This window comes from Oncorhynchus keta, chromosome 17 (genome assembly GCF_023373465.1).
Source record: "Oncorhynchus keta strain PuntledgeMale-10-30-2019 chromosome 17, Oket_V2, whole genome shotgun sequence".
Taxonomy (NCBI): Eukaryota; Metazoa; Chordata; class Actinopteri; order Salmoniformes; family Salmonidae; genus Oncorhynchus; species Oncorhynchus keta.
The window spans coordinates 24,306,806-24,330,725 of NC_068437.1; the positions used below are offsets into that span (position 1 = coordinate 24,306,806).

The 23,920-nt window shown below is 42.9% G+C and overlaps 2 protein-coding genes and 1 long non-coding RNA gene across 3 annotated transcripts in view; 1 reads left to right on the top strand and 2 right to left on the bottom strand.

Moving 5' to 3' along the window:
- Positions 1 to 2,477: 2,477 nt before the first annotated feature.
- zgc:158868 (uncharacterized protein LOC791147 homolog) lies at positions 2,478 to 4,986 on the bottom strand. Its single transcript, XM_035790255.2, has 6 exons — positions 4,781 to 4,986; positions 4,400 to 4,454; positions 3,547 to 3,761; positions 3,101 to 3,268; positions 2,868 to 2,978; positions 2,478 to 2,768 (listed from the first exon to the last, which is right to left on the bottom strand). Exons 1-6 carry the CDS (start codon positions 4,919 to 4,921, stop codon positions 2,655 to 2,657), a joined length of 804 nt encoding a protein of 267 aa, XP_035646148.1. The 5' UTR covers positions 4,922 to 4,986; the 3' UTR covers positions 2,478 to 2,654.
- A 4,047-nt stretch (positions 4,987 to 9,033) lies between these two features.
- LOC127908230 (uncharacterized) lies at positions 9,034 to 12,449 on the bottom strand. The gene is made up of 2 exons (XR_008066420.1): positions 12,302 to 12,449; positions 9,034 to 11,309 (listed from the first exon to the last, which is right to left on the bottom strand). It is a non-coding gene; the product is annotated as an uncharacterized LOC127908230 (long non-coding RNA).
- LOC118396671 (partitioning defective 6 homolog alpha-like) overlaps positions 12,423 to 23,920 on the top strand; it is a 43,104-nt gene continuing 31,606 nt past the window's right edge. The window contains exon 1 of the mRNA XM_035791004.2: positions 12,423 to 12,701. Coding sequence (XP_035646897.1) covers positions 12,606 to 12,701 — 96 coding nt within the window. The 5' untranslated portion in view covers positions 12,423 to 12,605. The remainder of the gene's footprint in view (positions 12,702 to 23,920) is intronic.

Genomic DNA, 23,920 nt, shown 5'->3' on the forward strand with positions numbered 1-23,920 from the left:
ATATAATAATTACACATTTATATAATAATATTCCAGGCTGATCGAGACATTTTTTGGCGCTCCCGCATCTAAAAAAAATAAAATAATAGTACTACTGTCATGACTCCCGCCGAAGTTGGCTCCCCCGCCTGTTCGGGTGGTGTTCCGCGGTCGTCGTCACCGACCCCTTTTTCTTTTCGGTTAGTTTTGTCTCATTTGTTACACCTGTTCCTATTTTGTGTGTGCTTGATTTGCTTCCCTATTTAGCGTGTGGAACCCGCCCATTTGTTGTGCGGCATTATTTTTTGTTGTTGTTGTTGTTGTTCACTTCGTGTCGTTGGACCGTGTTATGGGTTGGTCAGTGGTTTGCATTTCATTTTGGTGCCGCATTAAAGTGCATCTTTCCCCTGGACCTCTCTGCGCATGATTCCTCGCTACACACCTAGCCAGCCGTGACAACTACTCCACTGGTGACGAGTTTAGAGGGCACTAACCTAGCTTCCTATCCAGGAGCGATAGTTGACTTTCTTGGTCTCAGGCAAATTATACACACACTGTTATCATTTGATCAAGGAATCAATAGGCTTGCAAAACAGAAAAAGTTCAAGGTCTTGATTGGTTGATGGCTGTAAGTAACCAAAAACAAACATTCCACAGCTGAACCACGGAATGATCCAGGATTTTTTTTTCATGCATAATACTATCTTCTGATACAGTTTTCATGTTTACAATACAGATTCCCTTAGACATAGCACAGATTCCCTGGGTGAGAGATTCCTTTCTGAATGTTAGTTTGTTCATGTGGGAGATTGGAAGACAGGCGGTCACACTTTCTCTTCCATGAAAGCCCTCCTAATATAGAGAAACTCTGCCAAAAACAATTGGACAACAAGAGGGCAAAACCGAAAGTTGGGGGGAGGTGGGCACTGTCAGTCCAGTTTCTTCCACTGGCTGACTCCAACTGGAATATCCAAGTCTGGCTCAGAACCACCCAAAACCAGTGAGCTAATGATTAAACAACAGGACCGTGGGACAGAAAAACAGTCACATTTTTCAGTTGCCACATAGTTAACAGTCAAATGGAAAGCCATAACAAAGTGTAGGGCTTGGGTTTAGTTAAACACCCCCCTCCTAGAATTTTATACTTTTTCAATACTTTCCCTGGATGACACTTGTCTAACTAAAAATGTAATTTGTCTCAAACTTTTTTTGTCACTCCAACAAAATGATTTTGGGGTACACTGATCTAATATTTTGTAATTTAGAAAAAGTTCTATATATCATCTAATGAAGTTAGATCTATAAACGTTATATATATATATTTATATTCACACTGCCATTTACAAGTTTGGGGTCACTTAGAAATGTCCTTGTTTTTGTCCATTAAAATAACATCAAATTGATAGTGTAGACATTGTTAATGTTGTAAATGATTATTGTAGTTGGAAATGGCAGATTGTTTTATGGAATATCTACATAGGTGTACAGAGGCCCATTATCAGCAACCATCACTCCTGTGTTCAATGGCATGTTGTGTTAGCTAATCCAAATTCATAATTTTAAAAGGCTACGTGATCATTAGAAAACCCTAATGCAATTATATTAGCACAGCTGAAAACTGTTATGCTGATTAAAGAAGCAATAACACTGGCCTTCTTTAGACTAGTTGAGTATCTGGAGCATCAGCATTTGTGGGTTCGATTACAGGCTCAAAATGGCCAGAAACGTACTTTCTTCTGAAACTCGTTAATCTATTCTTGTTCTGAGAAATGAAGGCTATTCCATACCAGAATTTGCAAAGAAACTGAAGATCCCGTACAACGATGTGGACTACTCCCTTCACAGAACAGAGCAAACTGTCTCTAACCAGAATAGAAAGAGGAGTGGGAGGCCCTGGTGCACAACTGAGCAAGAGGACAAGTACATTAGAGTGTCTAGTTTGAGTAGTACCCAGTGTTGTACACAGCGTTGTACGAGGAGTAGGGGTGTCGATAAATCAACATAAAAAAAGAGTAAAAAATAATGCAAATATGTCAATCTGCATCACCTCTTTATGTTTCCATCATCTGTCTTTCACCCATCCCTACTGGGCACGCACTCGTTGAATCAACGTTGTTTCCACATCATTTCAATGACATTATGTTGAATCAACGTGGAATAGATGTTGAATTGAGCGGTTGGTCCTTCCATATTTTCCTCTGTTTTTCATTTCATTCTGCCACTGATCTGCTGTGATAGAGTGATGCCCATAACAGGGACAGTTGCAGGAAAACACACATCTATTTCCATTATGCTCAACTTTAGGATGGCTCATCATTTTGCCCATTAGTTTAACAGTTCTTATATAGTCATAACGAGTGCATCTTTTGGATAAGTCCGACAAAGTAAAGTGACAAGTTATTGTATGAACAAATTATATGATAAATGCTGTTGGCACATTTAGTTTTGTGTCCCGAATAATTATAAGCTGTTTTTAGAGGATTACAAATGATCAATGAGAGTCTTGCAGTCAGTTTATTTAGTTAAGAAATTGAATACGAATGAAAAATGAAATTATAGATTACAGACTCTCCTTTAGGAAGGCAAAAAATTATTCAGTCATACTAAGAGATTTTTCACAGAACTCAGAAGTCTAAGTCTATTGGTCCCAGAGACTGGACCATTGGCCTGGAACATCACCATGGGATACCATTCCCTTCCCAGTCCAGAAGGCTGCCATTGTGCTTCTCTGTGAGGGTTGACATCACATGCAGAATGCCTTTGGCACTGTCCTCAGTCGTCACCGGTGCCTGTCGAACAGAAACCCATCACAGACAAACAGTTTTAGATCTGTGCCATTCTGCTATGACTCTAGTCCTACCTTATTCTACACCCCCCTTGTTACTCACATTTGGGCCTCCCATGTCAGTTTTCACCCAGCCAGGGTGAATGGCCATGACCAGAATCCCATCCCTCTGGAAGTCCTCTGCCAGGCAACATGTCAGCATGTTCAGTGCTGCCTAGTGGAGAATAGGACAACAGAAATCACTTTATCCACATCTTCATTATTCAGCATGTTCCACTATCAGCCAGAAGAGTGTTAAGGATCAAATTAGAAGTAGGCCTACTGACGGTGGCATACCTTGCTGGCTCTGTAAGGATACATAGGGGCCATGGAGAAAGTCTCACGACACTTCTCAACCGAGGACAGCAGAGTGGAGATGTTGATGATGGCTGCCCTGCTACAGGACATCCCGGTTGTCACAGGACCTGGTTGGTCAGCTGCCTTCTGCAGGTATGACCTGAACTCCTGCAAGAAAGGACAGATAAAGAAGTCATTTTCTTAATCTCAGTGTCAATACATCAAAGATCTGGATCTTGTAACTTTTGTATACACCTTTGCCCTTTAGGAATTGATCCCCCCAAAAAATGTGTAGCATGTATTCATTGAGAGATTTAAAGAGAGCAGATAACTCAAAGTACAACTTAACAACATTCCTGAGAAGGGAGTAAGTAAACAATGAAACAGTAAGAAAAAAGCCTAGTCTTCTGAAGCACTTCATGTAATAGTGCATATACAGTATCGACCTTAGCGATGAGCATGGGTCCCACTGCGTTGGTGACAAACAAATCCACCATCTCCTTCTTGCCCGTCACTGCCAGTGTGCCAGGGGGGTTATTCCCGTTGTTCACGGCAGGGCCATTAATGGCAGCGTTGTTAATGATCAGATTCAGGCTGCCGTCAATCAGTTTATCACCGACTACCCTGGAGGCCTCGGATATACTGACTGGGTCTGCAACGTCTGTCAACACAACATTTCTTAAATGTAGACGTTTAGGAAGGAAGTATAGCTCACTCAGCTCTTGTTGTCACCCTATAAGAAATACATTTTTTGCACCAAGTTGTCTCGTGTTATCTCTGTGTGTAAGGGAGTGCGTAACTGGTGGCAGGGAAGTTAGGCACAGGAGAGCAAAACTGGGTAATCAACGGAGCAGTTTTTTTCATAAAACCACCTGAACCAGAACAACAAACAAATAGGTACAAAACCCGTTGCGCACCAGAGAAAACGTGCACATGCTCTTACAATAAACAATTCCGCACAAAGACATGGGGGAACAGAGGGTTAAATACACAACATGTAATGAGGGAAAGGAGACCAGGTGTGTTGGAAGACAAGACAAAACAAAAGGAAAATGAAAAGTGGATCGATAATGGCTAGAAGACCGCCGAGCGCCGCCTGAACAAGGAGAGGAACCGACTTCGGTGGAAGTCGTGACACTGTGTATTTTTATGGCAGGTCACAATATGCAAAATATAAGCCTCAACATGGGACATTTGGGCTATTGGACATTTTATTTTACAACATGCTCATTGAAATTGCAATAGAGGTAAAAAATTGTTTTTGTGTTTTCATAAAGCCAAAGTAGCAGAAACCCTTACCCAATCTCACAATAGTGAGCAGTTGGGGATGCCTCTGCGCCAGCTCCTTCAGTGCCTTGAAGAAGGAGCAAATGTGTTGGGTCAGGGCAGGCTAAATTCTAGGATCTTGATTCACTCCAACAATTTCCATAGAGAATTAAGTGGATATACAAAGTCACATGCTAATGAATCTTTCCAATTCAAATACACAACAAATGTACAGTACTTAATGAGAGAATCGACATGTTATATTTAACTCAAATATCTTGCTACATAAAACAAAAACCATGCTCAGTTTTCTATTGTTGCCAACCTCTACATACTCTGTGCCATGCATTAGGCTCTGGAGCTCTCTGATACTTTGCTACTTTCTGTAAACTGGCCTTAGAGGCTGTGGACTACCTGAGCTCCATATAGATCTCGACACGCGGCAAAGATCTGGGCTGGAGCACTGGTGGACTCTGCCAGCTGACGGACTAGCTCTAGACCGATTCCCCGGTTAGACCCTGTCACCAGAACACTGCCTCCTATCCTAGCCGCCATAGTCGCTGTCTGCCTATTGAATGAATTTATCCCACACTGACACTGTCCTTATGATTATGTGTAATGTATGTGCGGGGGGGAACAGTATTTAGAGTTCATAGTTAATCTTCACCTATGTTAATGTTTAATCTGCATGGGCTGCACCTTAGTACCAGCGTCATCCCATTTCACAAATAATGCCCTGCACACTCACTATTCAGCAAGCATTTGGACAACAGACTCTTTAGGGCAAGACCAGTAGTAAACGAAAGATGGACAATTACCAGGAAAACAGTAGTTGTGGAATACATACAATATTTATTTTATACTGAACACAAATAGAAACACAAAATGTGTTGGTCCCATGTTTCATGAGCTGAAACATAAGATCCCAGAAATGTTTCAAGGATGTTCCATACGCACGAAAATGTTCCATCTCAAATTGTGTGCACAAATTTGTTTACCTCCCTGTTATTGAGCATTTCTTCAATGCCAAGATAATCCTGACAGGTGTGGCATATCAAGAAGCTGATTAAACAGCAGGATCATTACAGAGGTGCACCTTGTGCTGGGGACAATAAAAGGTCACTCTAAAATGTGCAGTTGTGTCACACAACACCACAGATGTCTGAAGTTGAGGGAGCCTGCAAGGGAGCCTCCTTTAAAAAAAAAAAAAATTTAACCTTTATTTAACTAGGCAAGTCAGAACAAATTCGTATTTTCAATGACAGCCTAGGAACAAATCAAATCAAATGTATTTACATCAGCTGATATCTCAAAGAGCAGAAACCCAGCCTAAAACCCGAAACAACAAGTAATGCAGGTGTAGAAGCACTGCCTGTTCAGGGGCAGAACAACACCTTGTCAGCTCGGGGATTTGAACTTGCAACCTTCCGGTTACTAGTCCAATGCTCTAACCACTAGGCTACCCTGGCTACCCTGCATGCTGACTGCAGGAATGTCCACCAGATTTGTTGCCAGATAATTGAATGTTCCTTTCTCTACCATAAGCCGCCTCCAACTTCATTTTAGAGAATTCCAACCGGTCTCACAATAGCAGACCTTGTAACCAGGACCTCCACATCCGGCTTCTGACCGGCCACCCAAACAGCTGATGAATCCGAGGACTGTTTCTGTCTGTAATAAAGCCCTTTGGTGGGTAAAAACTCCTTCTGATTTGCTGGGCCTGGCTCCCAAGTGGGTGGGCCTATGCCCTTCCAGGCCCACCCATGGCTGTGCTCCTGCCCAGTCGTGTGAAATCCATAGATTAGGACCTAACACATTTTTTTGAATTGACTGATTTCCTTATATGAACTGTAGCTCAGTAAAAAACATTTCAATTTCGTTTTTATATTATTATTATTATTATTATTATTATTATTATATTATATTATTATATTTAGTTTCGGTGTTTGGGATAGAAAGTAGCCTATGCATGGGAGGCTAGGAGCTATTTATGTGTTGTATCCCAGTAGTTTCCTTGGGGGGGGTAGTCCGTCCTTGACACTGGGGGCAGTAAAACATAAGGTAACGGGCCAGGACCATAGACTTGGCTAGACATAACATCTCTGTATATGTGTCATGATGGTGTCTGTGAGAGGATGGGCAATGCCATTAAGGCCATCTCCATCTTGAAATAGTAAATGTTATTTTTCACAAGTAAAATTCATTGGTTGATCCCTTTTGTCACGACTCCAACCGGGTTATCATGTCATGCCAACCAGGTCATCAGGAGGGATTAGCCAATGAAGTTGGAAGTCCCGCCCAGTTGACTAAATCAAAATGGTGAAAGTCCTCAATGGCGCCGCCCATGCTAATACAGGTTTTTGTCCAATAGAGGACTCCATACAACTGGCCAGGACATGGTTAGGTTTAAATTATAAATCAATCCTTATGTAACTTGGATTTAAAGAATAAGCACCTTGACTGGTGCAAGATATATGGTGGAAGAAAACCCTCTTGCCCATGTTTACACCAATCCAATGCCTTTTCTTTGATTTTAGTAGTACCTGTAAGAAGAATTAAGTACCTTTACCCGACAGAAAGAGAGGAAAAATCATGGCACATTTGACATGTTATGTAATATTAAACATGTATCACTGACTAACCCCTTCAAATAGTGTTAATAAAAACAGCTGCAGCAACAGCAAAAACATAAGCAATACAAAATGTCTTCACAAAACTATCAGTTCATAGCCAGCTAATTTGCGTGTGTGTGTGTGCACGTGTGTGCACCAAGGTTATTATAGTAAACAAAAACTGAAACTAAAATAAAAACAATTTGAAAAACAATTTTGTAAACTGAAATAAAAATAAAAACAGTTGAAAAGCTAAAACTATACTGAACCAAATAAATTAGTTTTAGTTTTATTCTTCTAAACTTTGGGAAAAAATAAAATGGGGTTTTCAAGCTTCTGAATCTGGCAGGTAAATGCTGGCAGTAGATGCCGATGTTTCAAATAGGCTTATCTTGTGCATCACTATCACTAGCTAACAGGGAAGAAATCTGAAGGTGAGCATGAAGCCTAACTGGGCCAAGCTAGAACAGCTTGTGAAGTTGCTGGAGCCATTCGCGATCCACACCAACCAACTTCAAACTGACAGCCAGTTGCTGTCTGATGTGGTGCCGTGCTTTCTCAACCTTGAGGCAGACTTGCAGTCAACTACTGTTGCAAAACAGTTGGCACAGGTCCTCCTGAAGTCACTGCGTGAGTACTTTGCATGCAAACTGAATCCTCAGGCAGCAAACTTTGATCTAACCCCTGCAGCAGCTTGCCTGATTGACCCAAGCATTTCGCTACACTCGCATTAACATCTGCTAACCATGTGTATGTGACAAATACAATTTGATTTGATCTTGTGACCGTAGGGTCCGTGTATTTATGTACTGCTGGACCAAATTGGAGAGATGGATAGAAGCAAGCCCATGTAATGCTTTGTAGGTTAGCAGTAAAACCTTGAAACCAGCCCTAGCCTTAACAGGAAGACAGCGTAGAGGCTAGCACTGAAGCAATATGATCACATTTTTTGGTTCTAGTCAAGATTCTAGCAGCCGTGTTCAGCACGAACTGAATCCCTGGGACCATGTCTCAGGACTACCTTACCTGATGACTCCTTGCTGTCCCCAGTCCACCTGGTATTGCTGCTGCTCCAGTTTCAAACTTTTCTGCCTACAGCTATGGAACCCTGACCAGTTCACCGGATGTGCTACTTTGTCCCAGGAACTGCTGTTTTCGACTCTCTCCCTACCGCACCTGCTGTCGAACTGAATGCTCAGCTATGAAAAGCCAACTGACATTTAACCTGAGGTGCTGACCCTCTACAACCACTGTGATTATTATTATTTGACCCTGCTGGTCATCTATGAACATTTGAACATCTTGGCCATGTACTGTTATAATCTCCACCCGGCATTGCCAGAAGAGGACTGGCCACCCCCCAGAGCCTGGTTTCTTCCTAGGTTCCTGCCTTTCTAGGGTGTATATCACCTGCATTGCTTACTGTTTGGGGTTTCAGGTTGGGTTTCTGTATAGCACTTTGTGACATTGGCTGATGTAAAAAAGGGCTTTATAAACACATTTGATTGATTGAACTGGAGAACAAACAGCCCTTTCAGTCAGGTAACCATGGTGACATTTCACATTCCAGTTACAGCACTCAAATTTCAAGAATAAGACTTGTTTTCACCATTCATGTTTGGCACTTTTTAAAGTCGATGGTCAAGGAATTATGTCAGTGCAAATGAAGAATATCTAAGTTCTGTAACAGAATGGAACATACAGTGGGTCATCCCGGGAGAAGATTTAAGTTGTAAATGAATCCTCACACAGTCATGATGAATCACATTGAAAAGTTGCAGATTTATGGATGAGTAAAAATTTTTAAAAAAAACTACTTTTTATCTTCAAGGGACCTAAACTGCTGAACAAGCTTATGTATACTGTGGCATGCTTGGCATTTCAACCAGACAAAAAAAACATTACAAGAAGGAGTGCGTACAAGCCTGTATTCTCCTTTGGGCAACCTGACTGATTTTAGGCCATCCATAAGTAATTCTCTCTCACTTCTGTCTCTATGCCCTAGTTTGCCTCCTACAAAGTATATTAGAGTCGCCCATCACTGTCAAACATTACTCACAGAGTTAAGTCTCTTTATTTTGATGCTTGACTCAGAAACATCTGAATCCTCCAGTAAAAGACATGTGGGACCTCAACAGCAACTTGCCTTGCACTCAATACAGTGATATTGTTATATCCATCGTTAGTGGTAGAATGACCGGACCAAGGTGCAGGGTGGTAGGCGTACATTTTCTTCATTAAATGTTCCACCACCCAATTTAAAAAAAATCAACACAACGAACATAACGCTTCAGATTTCAACAAACAAAAACAAGATCCCCCAACCTAAATGTGGGAAAAAGGGCTGCCTAAGTATGATCCTCAATCAGAGACAAGGATAGACAGCTGCCTCTGATTGGGAACCACACTCGGCCAAAAACAAAGAAACAGAAAACATAGAATGCCCACCCAAATCACACCCTGACCTAGCCAAATAGAGAAATAAAAAGGCTCTCTAAGGTCAGGGCGTGACACATATACCATACAGGAATCGTTTGAGTGAAGCCCAGAGGAATGCTAGGTAGGTAGCCAGGCTGCTCTGAGTCAGAGCTAAGGGAATGCAGGGCCCAGAGCGGACAGGCTGGTCTGACAACATTACCCCCCCCCTTCTAGAGCACGTGTCAAACTCATTCCACAGAAGGCCAAGTTTCTATGAGTTTTCACTTCTGCCTTGGACTTGATTGATGAACTAAGGTCACTAATTAGTAAGGAACGCCAGGTGTTAATTGAAAGGAAAAACAAAAACCCGCAGACACTCAGCCCTCCGTGGAATGAGTTTGACACCTCTGTTCCAGAGCATTCCACATTACTTCCTTCAGAACTCTGAACCCTGTACAGGATCCACCTGCATCATCCACCTTGCGTCTTTTTACTGGGGGATGGCTTGGCTCTGTCTATTTACAGTACTAATATACACTTTCATTCAATGAAAAAAAGTTTTATCTCATGAATCACTTGCTGCTTGCAGTGCCACACTAACATTGGTGTCTCTCTGAAATCCTTTAACCCTGACGAGTCTTCAGCACTATTGTTACAAGTATTCTAAACTCACTTTTGCTCAGGTAGTGGTGGTGGTAATAATATGCTCCGGTAAGTTTCATATACTGTTCCCTTTAAAATCTTATCAGAGAAAGGGTGGAGACAACTTTGCCAATTAAGTAAGTTAATAATCTAATTTATAAATATTATCTTTGAGGAGGATGTGAAAATGTGAATAACCAGAAAGGTGGCAGTGAACAGGTAGAAACCACAACAGTGTGTGAGTGGCAGCTGCTGAATACAGCAACAGGAATCACAACGATGAGACTGAGAACCGCCCTCCATTGCCTGTTTGGCAGCAGGATATGAATAGAGGCATCTCAAAGAAACATCTCCTGAATGTCATCACCTATCCCATCCACCAGTCTACCAGCTATCACAGGGCTCTAGGTTTTTGTTCATGCTCGTGCTTCTGATAGATAGGCTCCTCGAAACACTCTGTAGCATTTGCCTAGTAGTTTACTGTAGTTTCTTCAAATTAGAGATGTCAGACATCACACGTAAACTAATATCATATCACTTTGTTTTGGAAGAATTTTGCATTTCAGGATACCAGTTCATTTCAGTCACTAAAGAGTGAATAACATCCCTGTTATTCCTTGGCAATCACCAGAAGGACAGGGAGACAGGCGTGGGAGTATTATATATCTTATCAACATTACTGCTCAGCAGCCTGACATGGCTGACTCACATAGCTCACATACTTAGGCAACAACCAGAGGAAAGTCTGATGGAAGTTGTCCTGGAAACAGATCCAATGACTCTCTCAAGGGTGTGGCTATGAAGGTGAAACTGCAAACACATAGAGTTTCTCTGAAATGCACCCTTTCCTCTTGGGTGATGGAGGCTTTTCATGAGGAGAATCTGTTTCTCTGCAGCCTGTACCATATCAAATATAATATTTGTGTTCAGGTGGGTAGGTAGGCTTGCATGCATTTACAGGAAGCTTCCTCTGAGAAGAGCTCAGGAAATTGCTTGGCCCCCTTGGCAGCGATGTGAAGATCAAAGCACTGGCAGGCGTTAGGCAACATCCACCGAGGTTGCAGGATTATTGTCTCTCTTCACTCCTGCATTCCTGCTCTCTCTATCATCTGAGATACTGTGGGACCAGTGGAGGGGGTGAAGGGGGGCAGTGCTCCACACTACTGCATATGAGTGTGCTTCTACAGATTTGGTCGGGTGAATCACATTGATGGTTTCCCTGTCAGCTTTTAGTCAGGATGTTGTCATTGTCCCAGTCTGAACAGGTTGAACTGTGAATGAAGAGATAGATGGTACAAAATACAGGGGTGAAACAGAGAAGGTTCAATCACAAACATCTCCTTAATTAATTATTGCATTAGCTATGCACAAAATGAACAATCTAATCCTTAGTATCCTAATCTGTAACGCTTTGAGGGATTTACATAATTTAGTAGAGGCCATGCCATACCAAACCCATGTTCCTTCGTCAGAGACACACACAGAGTGGTACTGATTACACTAGGTCATGGTACTACATCTTATTGAGTGGAGGATAAAGCTGGAGTGTCAGTGCTCAGATAATGTATGAAATCAAATCAAAATATAATTTTGTTGGTCACATATACATGATAAGCAGATGTTATTGTGGGTGTAGCGAAATGCTTCTGCTTCTAGTTCAGACAGTGCAGTAATATCTAACAAGTAATATCTAACAAATTACACAACATATACCCAATACACACAAATCTAAGTAGGAATTCATTAAGACTATATACATTTGGACGAACAATGTCAGAGCGGAACGGACTAAGATACAGTAGAATTGTATTGAAAAGCAGCATATACAGATGAGATGAGTAATGCAAGATATGTAAACATTATTAAGTGACTAAGATACCGTGGAATAGTATAGAATACAGTATATACATATCAGATGAGTAATGCCAGATATGTAAACATTATTAAAGTGCCTAGTGTTCCATTCCTTAAAGTGACCAGTGATTCCTAGCCTATGCCTAGCCATTGGCAGCAAAGACCATTTCCCAATATTACAAGCAAGGGTAGGCCTATTTAAGTACTACATTGCCACTTGTTCTATTTGCATATATTTATTTTGTAAAAATCCTGTCCATTACCGTTTTGTCATTGAATGACCTCAGGGAAAATCTCATCATCACATTAATTGAGTTGAATAATAGGGATTCTGTTCTTAGTCACTTCCTAAAAATTACTTTTGACACTCACTCATTGGAGAAATGTGAGTCAGTGAACCTTGTCTCACCTTCTTTATGCCTCCTGGTCGCCTGGGCAACACCGACTGAAACATTTCAGCTGACCCCACGCACGACCCCATCCCCGCCTTCAATCGGCGTGTCTAGTTGACGTCATTGTTATTGAGGCAGTGTAGCTCTGCCCATCGCGGGGACAACATTTTCCATCACAGATCTGATTCCTACTACAGAACCAGGACTGTTTAAGGACTGCTGTACCTGTGCGTCTATCAGCTCGCATGGTGCTGCGAGCAAATGCGCTTACGACGAAGTGACTGACTGCCTGCTTAAACCTGCTTCGAGGGAAGCCCGTGGATGGTTCTATCCACTGGGGATCAACGCGCTAACATGTCAAGGTACCAGAGGACCCCCTTGAAAAACACTGACAATGTGGTCGAGGTCAAGAGCAAAGTAAGTGGCTGGTTTATTAATTTCACATTCATAATGCGGTTACCGTGGACCGCAGTTTATTTGCTGATAGGTTACCTTATCAGGCACGCGCATGGATAACACCTGCGGTGCTCAGGGCTAAACCAAATCAAGCCGTATCAATTGGATCTGTCGGTATTGCGCTATCCGCTCTTGAATTCCCCACGTAACTAATCATAATCCGAGCGGGAAACACTGATGTTGGTGCCTTTTGTCGCCACGACGTTCTGAGACGGAGCAGCTTGGAACGTGTCTGCCTCTATTTCAATATGTAGTAGCCTAGGAGGCAATGACAGTTTGCATTGTCGCTCTCGGCTATGAAAGTGCACTATCCGTTGCTGTTGTAATTTATTTGATGCATGTAGCGTGCTGTTATGCTGCAGAATAGAGCGTAGCTGTTCACGGTTAATTATAACATTAGCCCTGGCTGATTAATTATGCATGAAACATGGTATTAGTAGCGATAAACCATATGGCTTAGTAAGCTCACTGTCAATGAATTCACCGATTCACAATAACTGAATAGACCACATAGGCCATGTCCTACCTGTAAAAAAATATTGACAATTTACAATAAATTATATATGTATTTATATATGTATTATCAGCCTACACGGGGTGATTATTCGTTTATTATTGTTATCATAATCATCATCAGTGTAGCACATTAAAATGAACTCTGTCAATTATACTCCGTCAATGTGTTTTTTAAAGAAAAAATAATAGCGATGACAATACTTCGAACACACATTGTCTGTCATGGCAACACATTTTTTTCAGTAAAACCCATGTGTCTCTATGGACTTCTGTCACAAAGAGCAAACATTAACTGCATGTATGGAAAGTGTTTAAATGGAGTTAATGACTCTGATTATTACTTTTTCAATGTTTTACTATTGTTGTTCGCTACAGGTCAGAATCTTTAACAATCTAGTATGCTCAGAATGCTCCATACTAGTGTGTATGTCAAATTCTGACAATATGCTACGGATTGTGGTGTTAACTCTAAATTGGAGATATCTATACATGCATTCTCTGTGCAGTGCAACTGCCTCACTGTCTGTCTCTCCTCAACAGTGATTTTTAACAACTCGTTGACAGTGGATTCTATTCTAATCGTGTTTGTATCTCAAGTATGTGCCTCAGCTGCAGCACAGCGTCTTAAAATGTATCAAAGGCAATGTCTCGAAGGCAAACAGGTTCTCTCTTTATTGTCAGTCTCTTCTTATTCTCTCTAATAGCTATGTGTTTGGTGGGAGAGAATATATGAATTAATAATGAAAAGAAAACACTCCAGCCTTTCACATGGTTCTACAGGAGGCTTGCTTCTCCAAACAAGTACAGACACTCATGACTCAGCAAAGTTGTTCTGCCTATTGGAGCCCTGGGATGGTGGGGGATATAGTAGGAACCGCTACAAATAATAATCCAAATTATTTTCCAATAATTTCGTTCTGAACAGAACCACACTTTTTTTTTGTTCTGTTCCGACCAGCAAAATAAAGTTCTCAACTGGTTAGAAAAAAAGAAAAGGTAACAGTTTATATCGTTCCTTTGTTCCTTTTTAAAACTTGATTTAGATTTAATTTTTACATTTAGCTCGATATTAAATTACTTCACCAATCAGTGCGGATAGAGCAGCTTGCAATGGAGTGGCTAAGCGATAATTGTTTACACATACATTGGACAGATGTCAGACAAGTGTAGGGTGCGAAATATGACTGAAATTTTGCATGTGTGAAGAGAGAGGGTGGAGGACGATGCTTAGCTTGAAGTGCTGGGCATCTTGTTATGACATGCATTATCTGAATTAGGCCCACAGAATTATACCTACGGAGGAGCAGCTTCAACGGAGGAACATTTAATGTCTTTGACCTTCAGAGAGTTGGCTTAACATTGGACCAAGATAGCTAACAAGCTTGTGTGTGCAGAGTGGCAACAGAATTAAAATAAAACACTTCTTACCTTTTTGTAGTTAATAAATCCAATGTTAAACGTGATACCTATGGTATCCTTAAACTTTTCACACGTACCAACAAACCGGTGTGATAATTCTACAGTGGTCCCTGTTGCGTATGATCAAACCGGTGTGATAATTCTACAGTGGTCCCTGTTGCGTATGATCAAACCGGTGTGATAATTCTACAGTGGTCCCTGTTGCGTATGATCAAACCGGTGTGATAATTCTACAGTGGTCCCTGTTGCGTATGATCAAACCGGTGTGATAATTCTACAGTGGTCCCTGTTGCGTATGATCAAACCGGTGTGATAATTCTACAGTGGTCCCTGTTGCGTATGATCAAACCGGTGTGATAATTCTACAGTGGTCCCTGTTGCGTATGATCAAACCGGTGTGATTAGAAGGCTTGATTAGAACGCTTATTTAGAATATCCATTTTCGATTGACGCAGCAATCATCATTTGAGCTGTTTATACTTTTTTTTTTCACAGAAACATTTTGCACGAACACAGTCCTTACAAAGTTATGTCCAGAATGTGACCAGTTTATTATAGGATGGAATAATCAGACATTCACAGAAGTAGCTACACCATAACACAATCATCCAATTGAAAAAATGTAGGCTACATTTGTTCTAGCGCGAACTGAGGAAAGATTGAGGTAACACAAGAGGTCATATATATCGAAAGTAAACAGACATGGGTAGATGGGTAGCCGCCATGCTTGTTTTTGTCTCATCAACCAAAGATAATGACCTCTGTCATTGCCAACAAAGGGTATATAACAAAGTATTGAGATACACTTTTGTCATTGACCAAATACTTATTTTCCACCATAATTTGCAAATAAATTCATTAAAAATCCTACAATGTGATTTTCTGGATTTTCTTTTCGGAATTTTGTCTGTCATAGTTGAAGTGTACCTATGATGCAAATTACAGGCCTCTCATCTTTTTAAGTGGGAGAACTTGCACAATTTGTGGCTGACTAAATACTTTTTTGCCCCACTGTAGCTGGCAAATAGCTAAGCACATTATAACCAGTACAACCGTCAAAAAAGTATTTTACACACATCATAGGTGTCCATTACAATATATGCAATAATCAGAATGCATTATTTGTCACCAGTAATTGAAAACGTGAATAAAACTGTAAATACATTATGCTACATACATACATACATACATACATACTGTGGCAAAGAAGGGGGTCGAGTGATAAGTGGCAGATATGTGAGAGCAGAGCTAATAAACGGGCTCTGCCCGATCACTAAAATGGCCACCCCTGTCAGAACTACAGATCACAAAATGGCCGACCGCCAAAACTACAAGTCCCAGAAGCAAGGGGAACCCTCAGAAGGTGGAGCCGACTCACAGATAAAGGGTCAAGAAAAACCAGGAAGAGGGAGAGAGAGTGGTGGAAGGAGCTATGAACAATAGAGAAAGAGACTATAGAGATTGGCTGGATTTACCGTGTATGAGCTGGATTGTTTGGACTTACCTGTTGGCGTTTGGACCTGGACCTACCGAGAACCCGATTCGTGTACCGAACCCTGCTATCCTTGACCTCGCCTACGGCCTGGGTGGACCAGGACGGAGAAACAAACACACAGGTACTGTCCTGTTCGAAAGAACTCTCATTCTTGGGTGATTTGATGACAGTTTACCACTTAGTTTGTGACAAACGCTCCTAACCTTGAAGAGGTTTGCCACACGTGGTGGAGGATGCAGGCATGGACTAACATACCACTGGTTAGGTAGAAGGAAAAATTAAATAAATGTTCAGTTAGCACTCCAAAGGGGAGTCAGGTTTTTTTTTGTTTTGGCTTTGTTTAGGTAGGACAGTTTTTTTTAGGAAAATGAGTATGGAGGGAGCCATACAGGCCCTGTTACAAGCGGCGGCCGCCCAACAAGAGGCAACTAGAGCTCAACAAATAGTTCATCAGGATGCAATGCGAATGTATCAGGACACGTTACAGATCCAGCACCGCACCAACCAGCTGCTCAGAGAAGAGCAAGAGAGAAACACCCAGGAGTTAAGAGAAGGCCTAAAGGGGCTAGCGGACCAAATTGGGGTTCAATTACCAGCTGCAGATACCCAGAGGAGGGCCAATCATTTTCTTCAGAAAATGACAGCGCAGGATGATGTGGAAGCATATCTTACCACCTTCGAAAGGACGGCAGAGAGGGAGAAGTGGCCGAAAGAAGAATGGGCAGGGCTTCTGGCACCATACCTGGCAGGGGACGCTCAAAAGCGTATTTCGACCTGGAGTTGAAAGAAGCACAGGATTACGATAAACTAAAGGGGGAGATCCTGACTAGACTGGGAGTGACCGATACCGTGAGGGCACACCGCTTCCACCAGTGGTCCTACCGACCGGGACAACCCCCACGAACACAGATGTTCGACTTGATTCACCTGGCACGGAAATGGTTGCGACCAGAGACCCGGTCATCTGCCGAGATTGTCGAGACCATCGTACTCAACCAGTTTCAGCGAGGTCTACCCCAAGAAGTGAGACGATGGGTTGGCCAGAACGAGGTATTTTCCGCCGACCATCTCGTGGGCCTGGTTGAACGGTATTGTACGGCAAGAACAGCTGAGCAGGCACAGGAGGAAAGATTCCCGTTCCCCAGGCATGGGCGAACCAGCGGACAGGGTAAGGCTGCCCCAACATATAGAGGGGGAAGAGAGCAGCGTGGGGCCATGAGGAAAGGATCAGAATCAGGCCAAGACACTAAGGGAAAAAACGGAAACCGGGACTGGGTGTCGAGGGGGTCTCCCCCCCGAACCCCTATTATCTGTTACCATTGTAATCAACCAGGACATATTGCAGCCTATTGCCCTATTAAAGAAGAGCCAATGCAATGTAACCTCGGTGAAAATGAAGATGATATACGGTATGCATGTCCTGTTGTAACCACTGTACTTGAAAGATCAAGAAACAATCATATGTGCAGGGTGAAGATTGAAGGGAAAGAGGTTGAAGCACTGCTGGATTCCGGCAGTATGCTAACCCTGGTCGTTGCAGGCCTAGTGCCGACTCATAAACTGGATACAAGACAGGATATCAGTGTTACATGCATTCATGGGGACACCCGTCTGTACCCCACGGCCTTAGTGAGCATACAAACAGAGGACGGTCTGCTGGATTATGAGGTCGGCGTGGTCCCAAAGATGCCATATGATGTAATATTGGGTAGAGACTTTCCTAACTTTGCGAAGTTAGGCCACAAGAATGGCATATTTGAGAATCCAACAACCCTGACCAAGCAGGAAGAAGCATGGGGCCTTCAACCAAAGCCAAGAAAAGAGGTCTCCCAGGGGACAACATCACAGGTGCTAGTAGGGGAGGAGGAGGATGAAGTGGCAAACCTCGCTGATGACGAACAGCCCGGTACTAGTGGGGCTGGGGTCGATCTGAATCCAGAGGACGACGATATAGAACCAGCAGACCTGGCAGAGTCCTTGACTAATTTTGGGACGGCCCAAAACCAGGATCCAACCCTGCAACAAGCCAGAGCAGATGTGCAGGTCGTAGATGGTACTCCCATAAATGGTGGGATGATGCCTAATAGTTTTCCACACTTCATCATGAAAAAGGGTTTGGTGTACAGAGTCTCGAAAATAGGGGTTGATGTGGTGGAACAGTTGTTGGTTCCCACTCGGTACCGGAGGACAGTACTGGATCTAGCTCATGGGCACATTCTGGGTGGACACCTTGGTATCGATAAAACCAGAGACCGGATTGTAAGGAGGTTTTACTGGCCAGGAATTCAAGCTGAAGTGGCTCGGCATTGTGGAGAGTGCCCGGAGTGCCAGTTAACAGCTCCCCGACCAGCTTTTAGAAGCCCATTAGTGCCACTCCCCATAATCGAAACGCCATTTGAGAGGATAGCGATGGATTTAGTGGGCCCACTACCCAAATCCGCCAGAGGGCACCAATACATTCTGGTCATTCTAGATTATGCCACTCGCTACCCAGAAGCCATTCCCCTTCGGACGATGACTTCCAAAAATATCGCAAAGGAATTAGTGCTCTTGTTCACCAGGGTAGGGGTTCCAAAGGAGATCCTTACCGACCAGGGGACCCCTTATGTCCCGCCTTATGGCGGACCTTTGTAAACTGTGGCAGGTGAAACAGTTGAGGACATCGGTTTACCATCCTCAGACGGACGGGCTGGTTGAGAGATTCAACCGAACCCTGAAGTCAATGCTCAGGAAGGTAATCGATAAGGATGGGAAAAACTGGGATTGCATGTTGCCGTATCTGATGTTTGCCATTAGAGAGGTTCCTCAAGCCTCGCTGGGGTTTTCTCCCTTGAGCTGGTATATGGGAGGCATCCCCGGGAATCTTAGACATCGCCCGGGAAACCTGGGAGCACCAATCCACCCCGTATACTAGTGTCATAGAGCACGTCACGGCAATGCAAGACAGGATAGCCACAGTCATGCCCATCGTCAGAGAGCACATGAGACAAACACAAGAACACCAGCGGCACACTTATAACCGGCAGGCTACCCTGAGGAATTTCAACCGGGAGATAAGGTGTTAGTGCTGATCCCCACAGTAGAGTGTAAACTACTAGCCACATGGAAAGGGCCATATGAAGTACTGGAGAGAATAGGAGAAGTCAATTATCGGATCCGACAGCCAGGTCGACGGCCCCAGGAACAGATTTATCACATAAACCTGTTAAAAGCATGGAGAGAGAGAGAAACACTAATGGTCACATACCCCACACACATTCAGGAGACAGCCAAGTAAATATTTCACCCACTCTGTCCCCAGCGCAAGTACAGGAAGTAAAGGCCCTGATCCAGAAAAACAGAGATGTGTTTTCAGAGGTACCTGGCCGAACTGAGGTTACGGCTCATGATATCGTTTTCCCTACCAGGGAGAAAAGTGAGTATGAGGCCATATCGGGTACCCGAGGCTCGACGGGCCGCGATTAGAGCAGAGACTGAGAAAATGTTGACAGCTGGAGTGGTTGAAGAGTCACATAGTGAGTGGTCTAGCCCAATTGTGATGGTCTCCAAGCCCGATGGGTCGTTGCGGTTCTGTAACGACTTTCGGAAGGTAAATGAAATCTCAAAGTTTGATGCCTACCCCATGCCCCGAGTAGATGAACTACTGGAGAAAATTGGTCATGCTCGGTACATTACGACCCTTGATCTGACAAAAGGGTACTGGCAAATTCCTCTGACCCCAGGGCCAAAGAAAAGACAGCCTTTGCAACACCTGACGGTTTGTTTCAATACACCGTCATGCCATTCGGCTTACACGGGCCCCAGCAACCTTTCAACGGCTCATGGACAAAGTCCTAAAACCGCACAAGGCATACGCCGCAGCTTATTTAGATGACGTGGGATCTACAGCCCAGATTGGGAATCCCACTTACCCCGGTACAGGCAGTGTTAGATGCCCTTAGAAAGGCAGGGCTCACGGCAAACCCTGCCAAGTGTTACGTGGGGTTAGAGGAAACAGAGTATCTGGGATACACTGTGGGAAGAGGGTTAATCAAACCCCAACATAAGAAGGTGAAGGCAATTAGAGAATGGCCGAAACCAGTAAATAAGAAGCAGGTCCGAGCCTTCCTAGGGCTGACCGGTTACTACCGGAAGTTCATCCCAAGTTATGCCACAGTGGCCGCCCCACTTACCGACATGACTAGAGCCAGAGGGCCAAACATGGTCAAATGGGATGAAAGGGCCACCAAAGCATTTAGGACATTACAGGAGGCTCTCTGTTGTAACCCAGTGCTGGTGGTACCAGACTTTGAGAAAGAGTTTGTGGTTCAGACGGATGCCTCAGAGGTCGGCTTGGGAGCAGTGCTATCCCAAGAGGTAGAAGGGGTGGAACACCCCATCCTGTTTTTAAGCAGGAAGCTGGAACCACGGGAAACCAACTACTCAGTCGTTGAGAAAGAGGCGCTGGCAGTAAAGTGGGCTCTAGAAAGCCTGAAGTACTACCTGCTGGGGCGCCACTTCACCCTCATCAGTGACCATGCCCCACTCACCTGGATGCATAGGGCTAAAGAGAAGAACGCTCGGGTGATGCGGTGGTTTTTGAGTCTCCAACCGTTTCATTTTGACTTGAAACACAGAGCAGGGAAGGAAATGGGAAACGCGGATGGGTTATCCCGCATGCATGCATATTTTGTTGCGGTAGCCCGACCTAGGGGGTCGGATCTAGGGGAGAGATATGTGGCAAAGAAGGGGTCGAGTGATAAGTGGCAGATATGTGAGAGCAGAGCTAATAAACGGGCTCTGCCCGATCACTAAAATGGCCACCCCTGTCAGAACTACAGATCACAAAATGGCCGACCGCCAAAACTACAAGTCCCAGAAGCAAGGGGAACCCTCAGAAGGTGGAGCCGACTCACAGATAAAGGGTCAAGAAAAACCAGGAAGAGGGAGAGAGAGTGGTGGAAGGAGCTATGAACAATAGAGAAAGAGACTATAGAGATTGGCTGGATTTACCGTGTATGAGCTGGATTGTTTGGACTTACCTGTTGGCGTTTGGACCTGGACCTACCGAGAACCCGATTCGTGTACCGAACCCTGCTATCCTTGACCTCGCCTACGGCCTGGGTGGACCAGGACGGAGAAACAAACACACAGGTACTGTCCTGTTCGAAAGAACTCTCATTCTTGGGTGATTTGGTGACAGTTTACCACTTAGTTTGTGACAAACGCTCCTAACCTCGAAGAGGTTTGCCACAATACATACATACATACATACATACATACATACATACATACATACATACATACATACTGTATGCGCCTACAGTAGAAATGACAACATGCTATACAGAAAATAAGGAGCTTACTTTGATAGGAATGCACACATGTCCAAAGTTATTATGTGTAAGGAAAACAACAAGGAAGGCAAAGTGAGCGCCAGCAACAAAATGTTCCAATTCTTGCAAGACTGCGGAAATATATGCATACTTGATCTGCACAAACATGAGTGAAGTGCGGTGGGCTCTCCTAGAAGAGAGAAGTTTATCCGGCTCAGTAAAGCCTCAAACATAAAATGTCCACGACGCTGAAATGGGCTACTTCTATGTGAATTAATGAGGAGGCGGAACACACCTCAATTCAAACTGTTGTTAGAAAATACAACTTGTTAGAAAATAATTAGAAATATGAAACAGCTTATAGATAATTAGCAGGCAGCGTGTGTTAACTGTCCTGTTGCGTAATAATCACATTTTGGAACAGTAAGTGCATTCTGACATCACGTGCATAAAACAACTCACGCTGGGGCGCCCGTTAGAGATTCTTAAACTTCTAATAAAACTTTTTTTTCTCCTTAATTTGACGTTGTAACGTCAGTAGGCTATGGTAGCCTATGGGAAGGGCAGGTAACCTGGCCACACACACACACGCGCACTGGCAAAGATTTTCTGAGTGACAGAGTGAGGGCTTTGCATGGGCGCCTTGTGTGTGTTTGGGGCGACTGGGAAAAATGACTGGAACGTAAAATAATATTATTAACGGTTCCCATGCTTTTAAAAATAAGGGTGCTGTTCTGATCACTTTTGTTCCATAAAAAATGTAGCTCTGAATTCTATATTTTTAAAAATAGTTTAAAAAATATTTTTATAGAATATTTAAAACATACAATATACTTAATTTTTTTATTGAACCTTTATTTAACTAGGCAAGTCAGTTACAAACAAATTCTAATTTACAATGACAGCCTACCCCAGCCAAACCCAGACGACGCTGGGCCAATTGTGTGCCGCCCTATGGGACTACCAATCACTGCTGGAATTGAACCAGGATCTATAGTGACGCCTGTAGTGACACTGAGATGCGGTGCCTTAGACCACTGCGCCACTCGGGAGACCACACATGCAGTGAAGCAGCTCAAAAACTACATCACATTAGTCATCTAACAGCAAAGACATCAGGGACAACAAAAATCATAACAGCAAGGACAACTAAATATGTTTGAGTGCATGTATGTCACTATTTACATGTCTGTGTATGTGCACATGTGTGCATTTGAACAAGCGTGTGTATATTGCATGTGTACAAACACCTGCACAGCATCAGCCTCAGGCAAACAGGCATTAACTGTAACAACACTGCCCCTCATTGTCATTCAAACTTACTTTTTGTTATGTTTTATTTAGATTTTTTGTTTTTACTTTTATCTTTGAGAGTGTCAGAGTTCCTCTGTCCAGTGTCTGTGTTCTTTTGTCCATCTTAATCTTTTCTTCTTATTGACCAGTCTGAGATATGGCTTTTTCTTAGCAGCTCTGCCTAGAAGGCCAGCATACCGGAGTCTCATGGAATTTCTCGCATGGAATAGCCTTCATTTCTCAGAACAAGAATAGTCTGACGAGTTTCAGAAGAAACGTATTTCTTTCTGGACATTTTCAGCCTGTAATCAAACCCACAAATACTGATGCTCCAGATACTCAACTAGTCTAAAAAGGCCAGTTTTATTGCTTCTTAAATCAGAACAACAGTTTTCAGCTGTGCTAACATAATTGCAGAACGGTTATCTAATGATCAATTAGCCTTTTAAAATTATAAACTTGGATTAGCTAACACAACGTGTTAGGAGTGATGGTTGCTGATAATGGGCTTCTGTACGCCGATGTAGATATTCCATAAAAAAATCAGCTGTTTCCAGCTACAATAGTCATTTACAACATTAACAAAGTCTACATTATATTTCTGATCAATATGATGTCATTTAAATGGACAAAAATGTGCTTTTCTTTCAAAAACAAGGAAATGTCTAAGTGACCCTAAACCTTTGAACGGTAGTGTATATCAACTCATACACCCTATACTATGGAATCAGTACATCAAAAATCTCTTCCCAACTATTTTGCAATCTGCATGGTACAGCTGTCAACATCCTGGTCCTCAAATGAAACTGGTATACTTTCCTATTTATGCCATTTTTATTCCTCTGCCATTTTGATCCTTTATATTGGGCAGACAGACCAGTTCCCGACCTCCTCCCGCTGCCACCTGCCTCCTCCATTTTTTGGTGTAATGCTGTAATCAATTGGTTGTAATCTTGGATTGAGCAGACCTTCTGATACAATGCTGATAACTCCATGAGATACGTAACTCTACCATTCCAATTTACAATATAATTTAAAAACAAAATACCTTATTCAAACATCTTTCCCATAAATACAGGTATTTTATCAACCAGCACATTTGAGTTCAGCCATAATATTTGCTCATAACAAATTGAAATTGT